General features: G+C 38.7%; 1 protein-coding gene across 9 annotated transcripts in view; it reads left to right on the forward strand.

Annotated features, from left to right (window-relative positions):
• The window catches only part of RABGAP1L (RAB GTPase activating protein 1 like), a 257,691-nt gene that overhangs the window by 152,054 nt on the left and 90,978 nt on the right, over positions 1–14,659 (forward strand). For 8 of the 9 annotated variants that reach the window (XM_068417064.1, XM_068417065.1, XM_068417063.1 and 5 more), the window contains 2 exons: positions 2,344–2,469; positions 3,853–3,996. In XM_068417064.1, the coding sequence (XP_068273165.1) occupies positions 2,344–2,469; positions 3,853–3,996 (270 nt within the window). Of the gene's footprint in view, positions 1–91; positions 152–2,343; positions 2,470–3,852; positions 3,997–14,659 lie in introns of those variants that run through there. The other variant, XM_068417071.1, reaches the window with a different exon arrangement.

Raw genomic sequence — 14,659 nt, forward strand, 5'->3', positions numbered from 1 at the left:
ACTCAGAAGAAATTGCCCTGTACACAGGGAATACTAAATGCCAATTACGCTCATTTTAATCTGCCCTTTATAACATTTCCTTTCATAATAGGATATTAAACTGAAATAATCAGAGAAAAGGGGGGAAGGGAAGCAGACTCAATGAGCTCATGTAAGTTGGGAGCTTCCCAGGATGTCCTCAAACTCTTGTTTTTCTCAAGTTCTCCAACCAATCTGTATGCTGTGAATGCTTGTAAGACCCTCTCTAACTCTTCTATCTTTGCATGGATTTCTAGACCCCTTCCTTTCCCTCTTTTCTGGGACAGGATATCCTTTCTCTTCAGTGTAGATATGTTTCAGGGATGGTTGAGTAGCCTGAACCTCCATCCTGGCTTTTTGTGATTTTGCTACTTTGATGAAATTCCCATCAAAGGTGAGCAAGTAACTTCTAATCACAGGGGGGACAGTGTTGCCAACTCTAATCATTTTACTGTAAATCTCACAGTACTTGAATATTTTTTTTCTTGTTGTCTGCCTCTTGGAGTCATTGCTATGTTAAAAACTAAAATTTCATTTTAAAAAATGGTAGATTTCTGGCTTTTGTGATTCCAAGGAAAAGACGATAAAGGGCAAACATCTGAATGCTAAAAATCAGACTGGAAGTGCCAAAAATGAGTTTTGTTTAAAATAAATAAGAAATGAAAACTTGATTTATGATTTTGAACTCTTGGGGTTGGTAATACTGGAGAACTTCCATCCACTGAGAGCGAGGACTCGGTGGCCTCTGCCTGTAAATGACTTTGGCCTGGTACTCACCTATGTTCCCTCTCCCTGTCTCGGGGGAGGAACGATTGTCACTGCACGTGTGTCTGATTGAGCATGCAAGGTAGGTGTGCTTGTGCATGAACAGCTGTCGTTTTATTAGAAATAATTGTTACCTTACAGAAAAAAAAACACCACAAATTTGCATTCTTCTTACTATAGAGCAGATTCAAGGCTTTTGGTCAGGATGAAACTATTTCTTCCCTTTACTTTGTCTGCGGCTTTTATCTGCTGTCAGGGGGGATCATTCCATCCCGATAAAATTGTGATCAAGAGCTGTGAGATTCCTAAGAGCTTGTCCTGGGTGAGTCTAGCCTGGACAGGTAGCGAGCAGCTGGTCTGGCAGTTCCTTGTGCTAACTAGTTACTTTCATAGGTGCTGTCTGAAAATGAAAATGAAAGTGTGTGCCCATGGCCCTGGAGACAGGCCATAATCATAGGCTGAACCATAAAAGATGAAATCTTGGAAGTAAATATCAAGAGACTAAAATTCTCTTTGAAGAATATACTGAGCTTTTCTCTGTTGCTGGTATTGGTAAGGGGTTGGCAAGAGGCTGAGTGAGGGAATATACTAAAAGGTGAAGAGTTGTCATTCTTGATACTCAATAGTTGTTTTAATTTGTTACAATCTGGTACCTGCAGAAGAAAGGTTGTTTTTAAAGGTGGTTGAAAACCTGATTTGGGGTCTGCAGTGACTCTGCTTGTGCCTATACTATTATTGTGCTACCTGAAGGCACGGAGGAAGGGGGAGAGATGTCTTACCAGTGGAGGTTTGATGACACAGGGCTTCCCAGAAATTTGATGTTCACTGAGCTCAAGCCACCAAATGTAACTTTAGAGTGGCTCACACAGCTTGTCCTTTAGTATTGCCTTCTAAAACTCTGCTGGATGAGACATTTTGGTCAAAATAAAATAGAGATTAATGGAGATTCTGAAAAAGTCATGATGTTAATAGATGGGATCAGCCCTCCTGAGCTCACAAGTAGGTTCTGAAGGCAAAATTTGTTATTTCCTTATTCATCGTGGGAAACCTGACTTCAGAGGGTTTGATGTCCTGGGGTTTGGATAAAAGTAGATAAGCATTATTCTTACTAAGGGTTGGTTATACCTTAGTTCTCCTGAATTTTACCCTTTTAACCAAGTCTCTCTCAGTAGAAATCACTGTCATAATTTTTTTTATTTTCTTTTTTTAAATTGTTGTTCTGTAGCTGAGAGGTGTGTACTGGTTGTTCCCATATCTATTTGGCAGAAACAATACTGATGGCAGTTGTGCTGCTGTAGGATTTATACTTACATGAACCTGTGATATGATCCTACAATTTCTTCAGAGAAGGTCTTACAGAGCCAAATGAAGGTGCTCATCAGAGTAGTCTCTTTGAGATTTTAATTGTTTAATTCTACATTGAGTGCTTTCCTGAAAATTTTAATATATCCCTGGTTCTGAATTCATCATGCTGAAGGTGTTTAAGTGTGTGTGTTTGTGTAAGGAATTTCCAGCCTCAGCTCAGTTTTTAAAATGATGTTTGTGTGTTTCTCCAAACAGATGCCGGAGGAGCAGGCGTTCTGTGTATTTGTGAAAATAATGTATGACTATGGCTTGAGGGACCTCTACAGAAATAACTTCGAAGATCTCCATTGCAAATTTTTCCAGCTGGAGAAGTTAATGCAGGTGGGGCCAGGGTAACAAATTCTTCTACTTTCATAAATGGAAATACTGGCATGAAGAAGAGGTTAATGCTTTGCTTCCATAAGCTACTGGACAATAAAAACCCTCTCGTGTTTGAGGTGGGGTAGAACCAAAGCAGGGAAGTTTAATATCTAGATCCAAACATTGTGAGTCAGATTTATCTCCAATTTCTTTTGTCTTTCATATGCCAATCTTGCTGCTAATCTTTGTATCCAAGCAGAGTAAGTATCTGTTGTTTTTTTTTTCTCTCCTTTTGCTTACTCTCTCTCCCCCCTGTTCTGTGGTGTTGCTTAGAGAGAATGTCTCTGTTCTATTAAGGCCAAAGTATCTTTTGGGCTGCCACCATCAGTGTCCTACTTTCTATGAATTATGTTGATGGTTAAGAGGTCAAGCAAATCAGGGCATCCTGATGCTTATGAAATACAGATCAAGTGTAGGTCATTTTGTAGATGTTACTGTGTTTTCAAGACGTTGCTCTTTTTTCAGCGAAGTTGTTTCATACTCGGAGCAATTTAACATAAATAAACGGCTGCAAGTTTTAAATATTGTTGTTCTGACTAATAAGGAGTTACTAACGGTCCATTGAGCTTTGACCTGCACTTCTGTTAGTGTAGTGAAAGCTAGCTGCTGGAGTCAGTTACCACAAATGCCCATATATACCTCTGTGGGATACATTAAAACCAAACAAAACAGACCATAGTTAATTAAATGATCTTTTTTTTAGATGTCAAATTGTGCATATTTCCTACTTGATGGAGTAGAATTGCATACTAATGAATTTGATATTTAACTTTGGCATATGGTCTTCTCAATATTTACATCTGCTAACAAAGATTTTTACTTTATTAACTGAATATCAATGTATCATCAGGGTACAGCAGGATTATCAGCGCTTATTTTGTGTTGCTGATCTATGCTCCTGGTCAGAGAAGCTGTCTGATGGAGTTGTGTGCTTTGTTGCTTTCAAGCTCTGCAAGGTGATCTCCTTGTTCTAGTACCCTTTGGTTTTTATAGCAGAAGTATTTGTAGCAAGACACAGCAAAGGAATAACTTAAAAATATGCACTGTGCATGATGTAGGTTTCACAACCACTCTGCCTTTCGACTGTTGAAGATTTTGTAATTTCTCAGTATAATCTCAGTATATTATTTGATATTGTGATAGAATCCACAGTGGATCTTACTAAAAACTGTAACCATGGGCACTGAAATTTATGAAGAAACATATTTCCATTGTTCCAAAGAAACCAGGATTTCCCTTTGTTGTGTTTTTCAGTGTTTAGCAACCTGGTACTTACTGGCAGGGTAGATGAAGGACTCGGATTAATGAGTAATACTGAAGCATTTATTTTTTCCTTTACTCCAGGAGCAGTTACCAGACTTGCATAGCCATTTCTCGGACCTCAATCTGGAAGCTCATATGTATGCATCCCAGTGGTTCCTCACTCTTTTTACTGCCAAGTTTCCACTCTGCATGGTCTTCCACATCATTGACTTACTGCTTTGTGAGGTAAAAAACACTTGAATCAGAAAGCCCTTCCTCCACCCCACTAATGTTTCTTCTTTTTTGTTTCATTTTGTTGGAGTCATTTACCGTGTAATTTCAAAATGCGTGTAACTAAATTATGTAGAAACCATGGTTATATTGAAGAGAAGATGTTCAGTGAAACGCTGGTTTGGTTTTAAAATTAGAATTGTGGATTGCCTCATTCTTTGCTAAGGGAGCTAATTAAGAATATCTGATGCACACATCTGTTCTTCATTTAATTTCTTAAATAATTTATTCAAAGTTAGGAATTCTAATTTCTTGAAGATACCTAGTAGTAAAAGCCTAACAGGCTTTTAGAGGGAGAGCTCTCCAAATTGTCTGATTTGGAGAACTCAGAGACAATAAGGGTATTGCATGTTGCTTTGATGGCTTCATATTAAACAAAGGCCAGGTTGGATGGGACTTTGACCAACTGGTCTGGTGGAAGGTGTCCCTGCCCGTGGCAGGGGGGGTGGAACTGGATGGTCTTTAAGGTCCCTTCCAACCCAAACCAGTCTGTGATTCTGTTTTTTTCTATGAAATAGTGAGAACTGCCAAACAGCAGGGTTGAATGAAGCTCTTTCCTTTTGGTTTTTACCCTACTATTCGGACTAAGGAACGCATTCCTCCAGATACAAAATGGTTGGTATGTGTCTGTATTGTAGATAGATCTGCACTTCCTTTAAAAAAAACAGGCAGGATAGATTGATAGTCTGGAATGTTCGTTTTGGTAAAATACTAGTACTTCCTTTTGTCACCGGGAGGTCAGGGCATCCGTGGAATTAAACCTGGTTTTGAACCTGCCACTGATTTCTTCTCTGATTTAAACGGGTCACAAACATTAAAAAAAAAAAATAAATAAATTTGAGAACTTAAATGCTAAGGGCTTCAAGAATATGAAACACTGTTGACTCTAGTTCATTCTGTTAATTTTTATTGTGGAGTATTTTACTTGTGAATTTTCAGGCTTGCTGCACATGCCTTGATAGCGTAAATTATTAAACAGATATAGTCCACTGCTCCATAGCTCAATATTTTTTTCCTTAAGAGTATCGCTTCTTCTGCATATTTGTGCTCGGCTATCAAACAGAGGTAGGTTAATACTGCCAGGTATCCAAGTGAGTGCGGAAGGTGGTAATGGTGAAGTGATTTCTCATTTCCATGTAAATATTGGAGCTCTATTTCTTTCACAATGGCTTGATCATTTTAAGTAAGCAAATAGAAAAAGCAGAAATGTTGCTAGTTTTTCTGATCTGTGCCCTCTTCTTTGGTCGTGCAGTAGATGAACACAATCCCTTGATCACTTCTGAACTGTTAGTGAGTTAATTTTCTCAGTGAGCTTCTGCTGTGGATTTGATGATTCTTTGTCAGTTCAGTTTGTCACTTCATTCTGATCTCAATGTAGAGCTGCACTCAGAAATGACCATTTTAAGAGAACATCTGTCAAGAAGTATAGAACATCATTCCGTAGTGGTGATTATTGTGATAGCAGCATAGTTACATCCTGTCTGAAGCTCCTGCACTTTTGATTATATTAAGCTTGATGATAAAATATGCTGAAGAAGTCTTTTAGTCATGGTTAATATAGATTTAATATCTAGAATGAAAAAAGAAACAACTCTTAAAACATTTGCATTCATCTCACCTCTGACTCTGTTTATCTCAGCATGTCTGAAGGAATTACTCTGGGAAAGAAGGTGAAAGAAGCCAAGAAGAAAGTGAGAGAGTGCAACACTAGAGTCTGCTAGAGAAAGGGAAACTTGTTAGCGTTTGTGGAGGGTAATCACATAAAGCTAAAGGAGCCTCTTTTACAACAGCTAAAAATAAACCAGAAATGGTAAGAAAATCGATTTGAAGTGAGAAGATACATACAGACATCTTGAGAAACAGTGGGGCAGTGTGTAGACAACATACTGGGGCACCAGCGTAGACTATCAGCAAACTGCTCCTGAGATTCATGAGTCAACCAGTCTAAAGTAACAGGCACTTCTGAGAACTTGTGGGAGGAGTGAAGATTAAAATCATATTAAAATAAAAATCTAGTTGACCCTTATCGTAGAAGGAAAGTAAAATCTGAAGGCGTACAGCTGTAGACGGAATGAGAAAGAAACCATTCCTTAATGGAGGACTGAAATCACATTGTGAAGCTGTCTGTCCCAGCAACCTCCAGAAGGAGTAAGGCAGCAGTCAAAAAATAATCTTTTATCTGCATTAAATTGTTCTTTACTTTATCTCTGGACAAACAGCATGCCTGTAATTCCAGCAACTGGAAGGAGAAAAAACGGTTACAGCTGCTAACAGTGGAACGTGCTCTTCTGCAAAAAAAAATCCTCAAAAAATCAAGGAGTCTTTGAAGTGAACTGTCTTGTGTTTTTAAAAACAAGCTTCCAGCCTTCTCATTAATTTGTCATAGATACAGATGAATTTTAAATAGCCTTCAACTTCCTTCCTGACTGTGCTTTCTCCACAGCCCTGTCCTGTCTGTCGTTGACAAAATGTTTACATCCTATGCAACTCTTTTATGAAAGAAAAATATTAGGGGAAGAAAAACAGTTAAAACCATTGCCGAACGGGTGCTGCCAACTAGTCATTCCAAGGGAGCTTCTCTGGTCCCCATGGAAATATTTGAATTATGGTTGAACAATTTGTGTCAGCCAAGAGTTTTTGGATGGGATTTGTCTTTTTAGTTCTTGACTGTGGCTGGAAGAGTGAAATGGGTCCTTATAGATATTGTTTAACTCTCAATCCAGAGAGGAAAAATATCTGTTGGAAATCCTGTAGTTTCACAGCTAGCCAGGGAGACCCATCTCCTTCCCTTGCATACGTGGTGGAACAGTAGCACTCCAGCTGGGGAGTGGACCTCCTGGGCAGGAGCATGTCCAGGGTTGTGGAAGCCTATGAAAAATTAATTGAATTTAAGGTGGGAATTAAGTTTTATTGAGAAATTTTAAAAATCCCGTCACAGTGTGTGCCATTACAGCTGAGGTCTTGTCATCATTCTGATGTTAAATATGACTTGATAGAAAGAACAATTTTATTTAAATTTATACGAATTTAGGACTTGCTGTGGCCTCTGTGTGATTGAGTTCTTTCATCCTGTTGTCTTCCTCTGACCTTTTTTATTTTTAAGCTGTCTTCAGGCTGTTGAGGATGTGATTCAACGCCCAAATTACCCAAATTTCCAGTCACCTTAGAATATTGCCTCAATAACTGTAGGAGAGAATCTCTCACCCACCCTCACCTAGACATTAAATGGTTTTTGAATTATTTGCCTTTCCTATGACAGAAACTTGAAGAAATTTCAGGCTTGTGGGGAGGTACTCCACAGTGCCGTGGTATGTTGTAAGGCTTAATACTTTGACTGCCTATAATGAAAACCCAAACCTCTTGATCCAGTTGAAAGTTTTCATGTGATTAAAGCAAACTGCGTGTTTTTGAGCCTGGCTGTGGAGATAAATTTTAACATGTTAGCTTCAGCTGAAGATCCTTCTACAACGTTCCTTTTAGCTGCCTGTTTCAACTGCTTCATTTGTCTCCTCTCCTTTTGCTGGTTCTGTTTGCAGCGAAGAACAACTTTGTTGACGAAATTCAGAGTTGTATTTGGACTTGTCAGTCTTCTCTGTCAATATGACATTCTGTTATTGAACACGTTGTGAGGCCGCTCTGTTTTGCTCTCTCTTTTTGTTCCATTTTAAATTATTTATTTCAAGTCATGCTCAGAAATAGCAACTCATCTTGGTAAAGCACATGTCGCTTAGATAGGGCTTTCCTCAGTGCAGCAGTTGCACCTGGGTTATACTGTAGAATATCAAGGAGTTGATATTTAACTTCATTTTACATTTTAAAATTTACAGTTTAAAATGAATTTTTAAAACGTGTTTTAAAAGCACTAAATAAGTGACCTTAAGTAGGCATTTAGAAGAGGAAAAAACCCAACCAGCTGGCAGACAATTTATGAGCATTTAAAAAATTTTCATTATTTTTTCTGCATGAAAAAGAAGAGACTTTAACTGGGTGTAATATATACAGTAGTGCCAAAACTAAAGGAGGTTCAGTGCTCAAGCTGTTACTCCATTATTAACCTAGAATTTTGAGATACTGTTGGTAACCTCCATTTTAAGTCAATCTGGCTGTTTTTATGTGCAGTTCTTGGGGATATAAAATACTTAAGGATTCGGCTTCTCTCCTTTTAAGGTGTATATAAAAAACCCTACTACATGCTGCCTTTTCTGGACCCGTACAGATATTTGTATATTTTAGTGTCAGTAATTACATAGTCTTGTTACAAAACTTAATAGTTTGACTATTAAGGTGCCGTTCTGTGATCGAGACTGAATAGAAAGGGATGCAAATGGTTATCTATCAATTTTGAATATGAAATAACTTAATGTTTCTTAATATAGCTAATAACGAAGAAGTGAAACTACCTTTCACAGGACCACACACCAGCACAGGGGGAGAAGTGAGAATTGAAAGCTAGATACTGTCATTCCTTGCCCTTTATTTATCAACTATTGCTTTCAGAACTCAGTATAAAATAACTTGTCTAATCAGTTTTGAGGAACTATCTGTGATAATGAAGACAGATGGGTGTTTTTAAAAGTCGTTTCAAATGTGTGTGACTTGGTGCTGGTAAATGAGCACCTAGTGATAGTAAAAATGTGGCACCGTGTTGTGTAGGTGTGGTTCCTGGGAGCACTGCTTCGTAATGAAATAATGAAAACCTTAGAAGAATTATAACTCTTGGTGCTGCAGATTTGATTTCTGCCTTATGCGTGTCTTGCTGAAGAATGGATGTGCCAGGAAAAACTGCGCCGTATGGTATCGCTCAGACGCTAAGACCAGTCGTCTCTGCGTGTTAGTACTAACTGAGTAGTAGATACCATAATTTTGGTATCTGCCTGCTATTTTTTATTTGTCACTGTCAGATACTTCTGTGATGCCTTCAACAGAGTTGAGAAAGAACAGATTAGCATTTTGATTTATTAAACTTCCTCAGGAATTGAGTCAGGAACAAGCCCACTTCCTCTGTAAATCTACACTCAGATGAAGTGTGAATGGAATAAAATATTGCGTATGGTTGTTTATGTTCTGTAGATCTATAGGGGAAGAAAAACTGAACTGTTCAGAATTACCTGTTATTGACACATTGTCTGAATTCGTTAACCCTTCCAGTTCAGAATGTTTTCATAAATCTTACAAAACAGCAGACTGGGCTTGCTAGAAAGAAAATCTCTTTTAGTAATGCCATATTAAAAGCTAATAAAGACTTAAATTCTGAGTAGGTATAGATCTGTGCTGAAACTGCCTGCGTTATTTCAGTTCTATTTCCAAAAGTGAAGTCAGTGTCATACACGTGAGTTGGAAAAGGCTGGGGATGTGTGTGTTTTCCTTCTTACGAGTATAGGCGATGAGACTTTGGCATTTGGACCATGTCTTTCCTCGTGTCCATTGCTCTTTGCATCATCCCTGCTAGAGAGTTGTCTCTTTCTGAAGTCTTCATCAGCAACTGCTGTTTCATGCAAAGAGACTGGAAAGGATTTCTTCCCAAGACTGCTAACTTTTAATTCATTTAAGAAGAAAGAGAATAGGTTGTCTCAGACTCCAGATGGAAGACTAGAATTTGAACATACGTGTCCGATGGTAATGCTGGTTTGCTGCATTCAAGCATCTGTTGACGTGTCAGCCATTATAATCTTTTTTGTTGGAAAATCTTGAGGTCTGCAATGGAGTTAGCTCAGGTTTTCTGGCCCTGGATGTTTTGCTTTTTTGTATTTAGATGAGTTATTTAAATCTGGGCTAAAAGTAATTTTAGCATAATTTATCTCATGGCTACAACTGTGTTCTACTGTGGGTTTTTTCAGTACCAGAACAGAAATTAAAGTAAAAAGAAAGGAAAAGGGATGTAGTATTTGATTGTGCGTTTGATGGATGAGGAACTTCTAAAAGTTTTTGTATACATGTGTTTAAAACTTTTAGATTGTAACGATAAAGAATTTTAAGTTATTTTCAAACTGAAAGTGATAAGAAGTATTAGGTGTTTGGATATAACATTTCAATCAACAGCAGAAATACTGGAGGTATGTAATGCAGAGTTCTGTATTGCCCCAGGCTCAGGGGAACACAAAACGTTCTATTCACTTCTAAAGCTACACAGAATTTATAAGAATTCAAGCTTGGACTGAGGAGAAGAGTATTTTAATCGAGTTCCAAGAGGTTCTTGGAGAGCCACAGGGTTTAACATGACTTTTTACACTGTGTTGTTCAGCTGTTCCTGTAAGCATCCATAATTTATGTATCTTCCATTCATAGCTGCAGCTTGTTTATCCCAAAAATAACAAGACTGGTGAGAAATACTCAGCATGAGCAAAGAAAAAAGAGTCTCACAACAATCTGCAATTCAAGATAACTGAAGTGAACAGAAGGTACCTTTTCAGTGCTGTTGATAAATGTTATGGTCTTAAAATGTTGAGGCTGCTGCTGTTTCAGAAGATGTCCTAAGATACAGGTGAAAAGTTACCGAAGATGAGGGACCTATTTGAATGACCTAGTTTGTGCCTGGAGGGAAGAGACATCTAATGCCATGTCACAGTATGTCTCTGAATTACTTTCCCCATTGCAACTGAAATATTGTAGCCACTTACTAGTTGATGTTCACTTGGTTGATTTTTCTAGGAATACAGTAAATTTCCATAACGCTTACTTCACACCAGTGCCATCTGCTGTATTTGAACAGCAGCATATTCTACGTGGTCTTGGCAGTCCTTAAAACTGCTTCAGAAATAACTGAAGGAAAGTATCACAAATGGGAGAGCGATATTCCGTGAACAAATCCAGGAAGCTAAGCTGGTTTGGGGACTGTTTTTAAAAAAGAGGTCTCTCTGTCAAGAGATGTTCTGAACTCCTCATCATCTCCTCTCAAGAAGATTGGGGTCTAGAAGATTGCTGCTCCTCTGAGCATTTCTAACAACCATTCCCTGTTTCCATAGGAGAGCGGGAGGACCTATCTTATCTACAGAGATACGAGGCCTCTTTTTCTGTCCTCGTTGTGTGTATGTGGGTAAGGCCCTTGATGCCTAGTGTGGATTCAGGCCCCCTTCCTTGTCCCCATATTAATCAGGTTTGGAAAGAGGGAAAGGAATGTCTAACAACCTTGTAATTTAAACCTCTGAAAACCAGAAAAGTAATGTTAGTGTATGGCTTGGTCAAGCAAATGGAGAAAGCATGTTGCCGGCCTGTTACCAGCTGCCTGGGAATTAGGAACATGCCACTGCAGAAATATCAGATGTCAGGGAGGTATTTAATATGTGGAAATGACTTAAAATTCTGTGGCTGTAATTTTTGTTCTTTCAAAACAGTCACAGAAGCTGGAGAGAAAGAAGTGCTAATCTCATAGCGCTCTTCACCTTCATTCAGCCATAGCAAGATCTCAGCAGTAAATCACGTGAAAATCACCCAAAACGCGTAAATATTCACCAGCACTCCTAAATCCCATTAATTTATATCAAAAGCAACCAGACAAACACAATTTCATTCGAAGTCATCCTAATACAGGTTCATGGTTGCCTGGTAGTATTTATTGTGTGCCTTTTCATGCTGCAAAACACAGAAAAGTGGCACAATAAATACTGACTCCCATGGTGCCATGTTTACCATCTCCCTGATACCTGCTTATCCAATCAGTCAGCTGGTTTTGATTGGGTTTGGGTATTATTCATAGCGTCAGGATGGAGCTTTCTGTATTTTCTTTTCTTCTTTCTTGTGTTATAGCATGTCCTGTTGTGAGTTACTGTAGTAGGCAATGTGTATGGAGTCACGGGGGAAGCCCAGACTAAGAAGTCGACTATACCTCATACATTAGCAGTAAGATCTCTATGCAATTTATTTTTTCCTTTTTTCTCTCAAATATAACTGTTTAGTAAGAAATCCGTATCTGTTGCTTATACAAAGCTTGCTATTTTATGTTGTGCCTTATTTGAATGAGAATTAACCTTTCTTTTCCTTAGTTGTCTTGTCCTTGGACTAGAGTAAACGTACAAGCTATACAAACTGCATCTGAGTAAAAGACGTTAATTAACATGCATATCCCTGCAGAGCGTGCTCGGTCTGCGTTACTTACAAAGGGAAATTTGAGCTTCAGACCATATATTTATGTTGTCAGCAAAATAAATACATTTGTGACATTCCTAAAGTTTATTGTGTGCTCTCAACATATTAGAGTTGCCAAACACATGTTTTGCTGGAAGCAATCCAAAACATAAATAGAATTTTAATTCTCCTCTAGAGTTTGTAACCCCAATTACCCTCTGTAGCTCCTTTGAAAGAGTGTGCAACTGAACACATAATTATGAAACGCGTTGGAATTACGAGACAATGTCAAATTAACTTCAGTTGAATAGCTAATCTCTCTTTAAAAAAAGGAAAAATCAGTTGTTAGAAAGCTGGAACAGATTAACTGGTTCTCCTGATGGCATGTCATGTGAATCTTGAGACTTCTCAGACCTTAAGGAGGTGCTCGTTGAGTGTCATGTATATCTTCTTTACCTGGTGCTGAACTTCAGAGGGTATTGTCTCAGTATCTTCACAGTTTCCTCCTACATGTCATGAATATCTAGGTCCTTATCCACAGATAAGGACACTAATATTAAATGAATTTTCCATATATTTTTGAAGACATTAACTTCTTTTTATTTGTGAAAATGATGCAGAGGGCGTTGCCATGTAACCAGAGGAAGGTCTGTCAAGTGGTCTGGATTGGAGAGGGAAAGATGCTAGTATTTAATGTAGCCTACCTTCTCACAAGGCATCTGTCATTGAAGAAAAGCTTTAAAACAGGAGGTGAATTCCAAAGTGATCCCCTAGGCCAATGTTGTCCAGATACTACAGGATTAAATCCTTTGGCCTAACTCTTCTGCCAGCTCTGCACTATGCTGCTGAGCTTTGCCGGTGGCAAGCGTTAGTTTGTTGCCCCCTTAACTCCTTTTTTTTCTGGTCTCTGGGTAGATTTTCTGTCTCAAATAGATAGATAGGACTCCTCCCTTCTAAAGGAAGCCGTGATCATCCTTTCTGTCATGGAGATCTCATTGAATACAAGCTGGATCCTACAAAATCAGATCTTTACCATTCTCTGCTTGTTCTTTATTCCCAGTCTTCTTTTCAGGCCTTTTCAAAAGTCATCTTGTTTCAAAGTGCAGAGGGACTCAAAGTGAGGCCTCCTCAAAGAGTTCTTTGATCTGCAGGGGGAATCTTGGCCTCAGAAGGAGTTAAGGGACTGTGAAAATCACTCACTAGAAGAGAGTTAACATGATAAGGTTTCCATTTATTTTAAGCCAGCCTTATCTTCAGTGCACATGTATCATTTCCAGTTGAAGTGTTTCATTTTTACAGTCTTATGAGATGTAGTTTCGCTCTTCTGCCGATGAGAATGTTACCTGCAATCTCTGTTGGAAATTATGGTCTTTTGACATGTAACTCAAGTAAGTGAATGCTTCTATAAGGACAATCTGAATGAGTTAAATGGGACCTGCAGGATGGCGAGTGTTCATCCCAGCACTATCTTCCCAGGAGGTACGAAGGGTTCTTCTGCAAAACTGTGCTCTTCTGGAGTAAGTGCTGTCCTATGGAAGGCTTGTAAGGCAGAGAACGGTCAGTGTGGCAGTCGGCATGAGCCATAAGGAGGCCATACGATAGCACAAACTCCACAATTTTCCCTTTCCTGACCCTTATCTGACTGTCTTGGCTGCAGGATAGTCAAGAGTTGTCTGCTTTGAGATGGGCTTGTTCCTTCTCCAAAACTTCCGAGCTTAATGAGATCTGTTACAATGCTCTAGGCCTCTACACAAGCTTAAGAGGGTTCTTAAATAACACCTGTTGGAAAAAAGAAGATACTGTGCAGATGCTTAACTAGGCAGATAAGGCTCTAAGGCTGTCATAGAAACTGCCGGCCTTCTGCAAAAGAGGAGTTAAAAGCTCCTTGGAGGAGGGTATCCACATGCCTCCTTTCTGGGATCTTTGCCTGTGGGCTTGATGTCTTCGAGCTGTGCAGGCTGCACACTCCTCCTTCCTTTACTCAGGAGCAACAAAGCCTCTCAGGCTGAAAAACAAGAGAGTGGCCACATAATAGAGAAGCAATAGGACATGATGAGAGCCCCCTAACCATTCATGTGCTCTTCTAACGCTTCTTGTTTAGTTATAGTGTATATTTTTAGTTTTGATTGTTGTATATTAAAAACCACAAGTGTTTAGGTAATTATGCACAACTTTCACTTTTGAAAATTTTTTAAATATTAAGATGAGATCTGCATGATATTAAAGCGTTTATTTCCAAATGCCTAGTTAAACATACGACCTTTGGTTTTAAAAAGTAATTATCCAAAGCTTATTTAATATGGGCTCCCTTCTCTTTCCCCCTGTGGATGATTTGTATGTACTTTCATGTTTCCATTATAGAATTGCTGGAGGGATATTGCTAGCAATGATTTATATGTCTGGTGCACGTTGGTATTTTTGGTCCTTCTAAAATAGATGGAGAAGTTTAAGCTGAATCTTATAAATCAGTGCATGGTAAATGAAGTAGGATTTTAAATAAGAGGTTGTGGAAAAATGAGCTTGAGCCTTCTTTTTCATGATCATCATCATTAAACTT

The sequence above is a fragment of the Nyctibius grandis genome, chromosome 21 (genome assembly GCF_013368605.1).
Source record: "Nyctibius grandis isolate bNycGra1 chromosome 21, bNycGra1.pri, whole genome shotgun sequence".
NCBI classification, from domain to species: domain Eukaryota; kingdom Metazoa; phylum Chordata; class Aves; order Nyctibiiformes; family Nyctibiidae; genus Nyctibius; species Nyctibius grandis.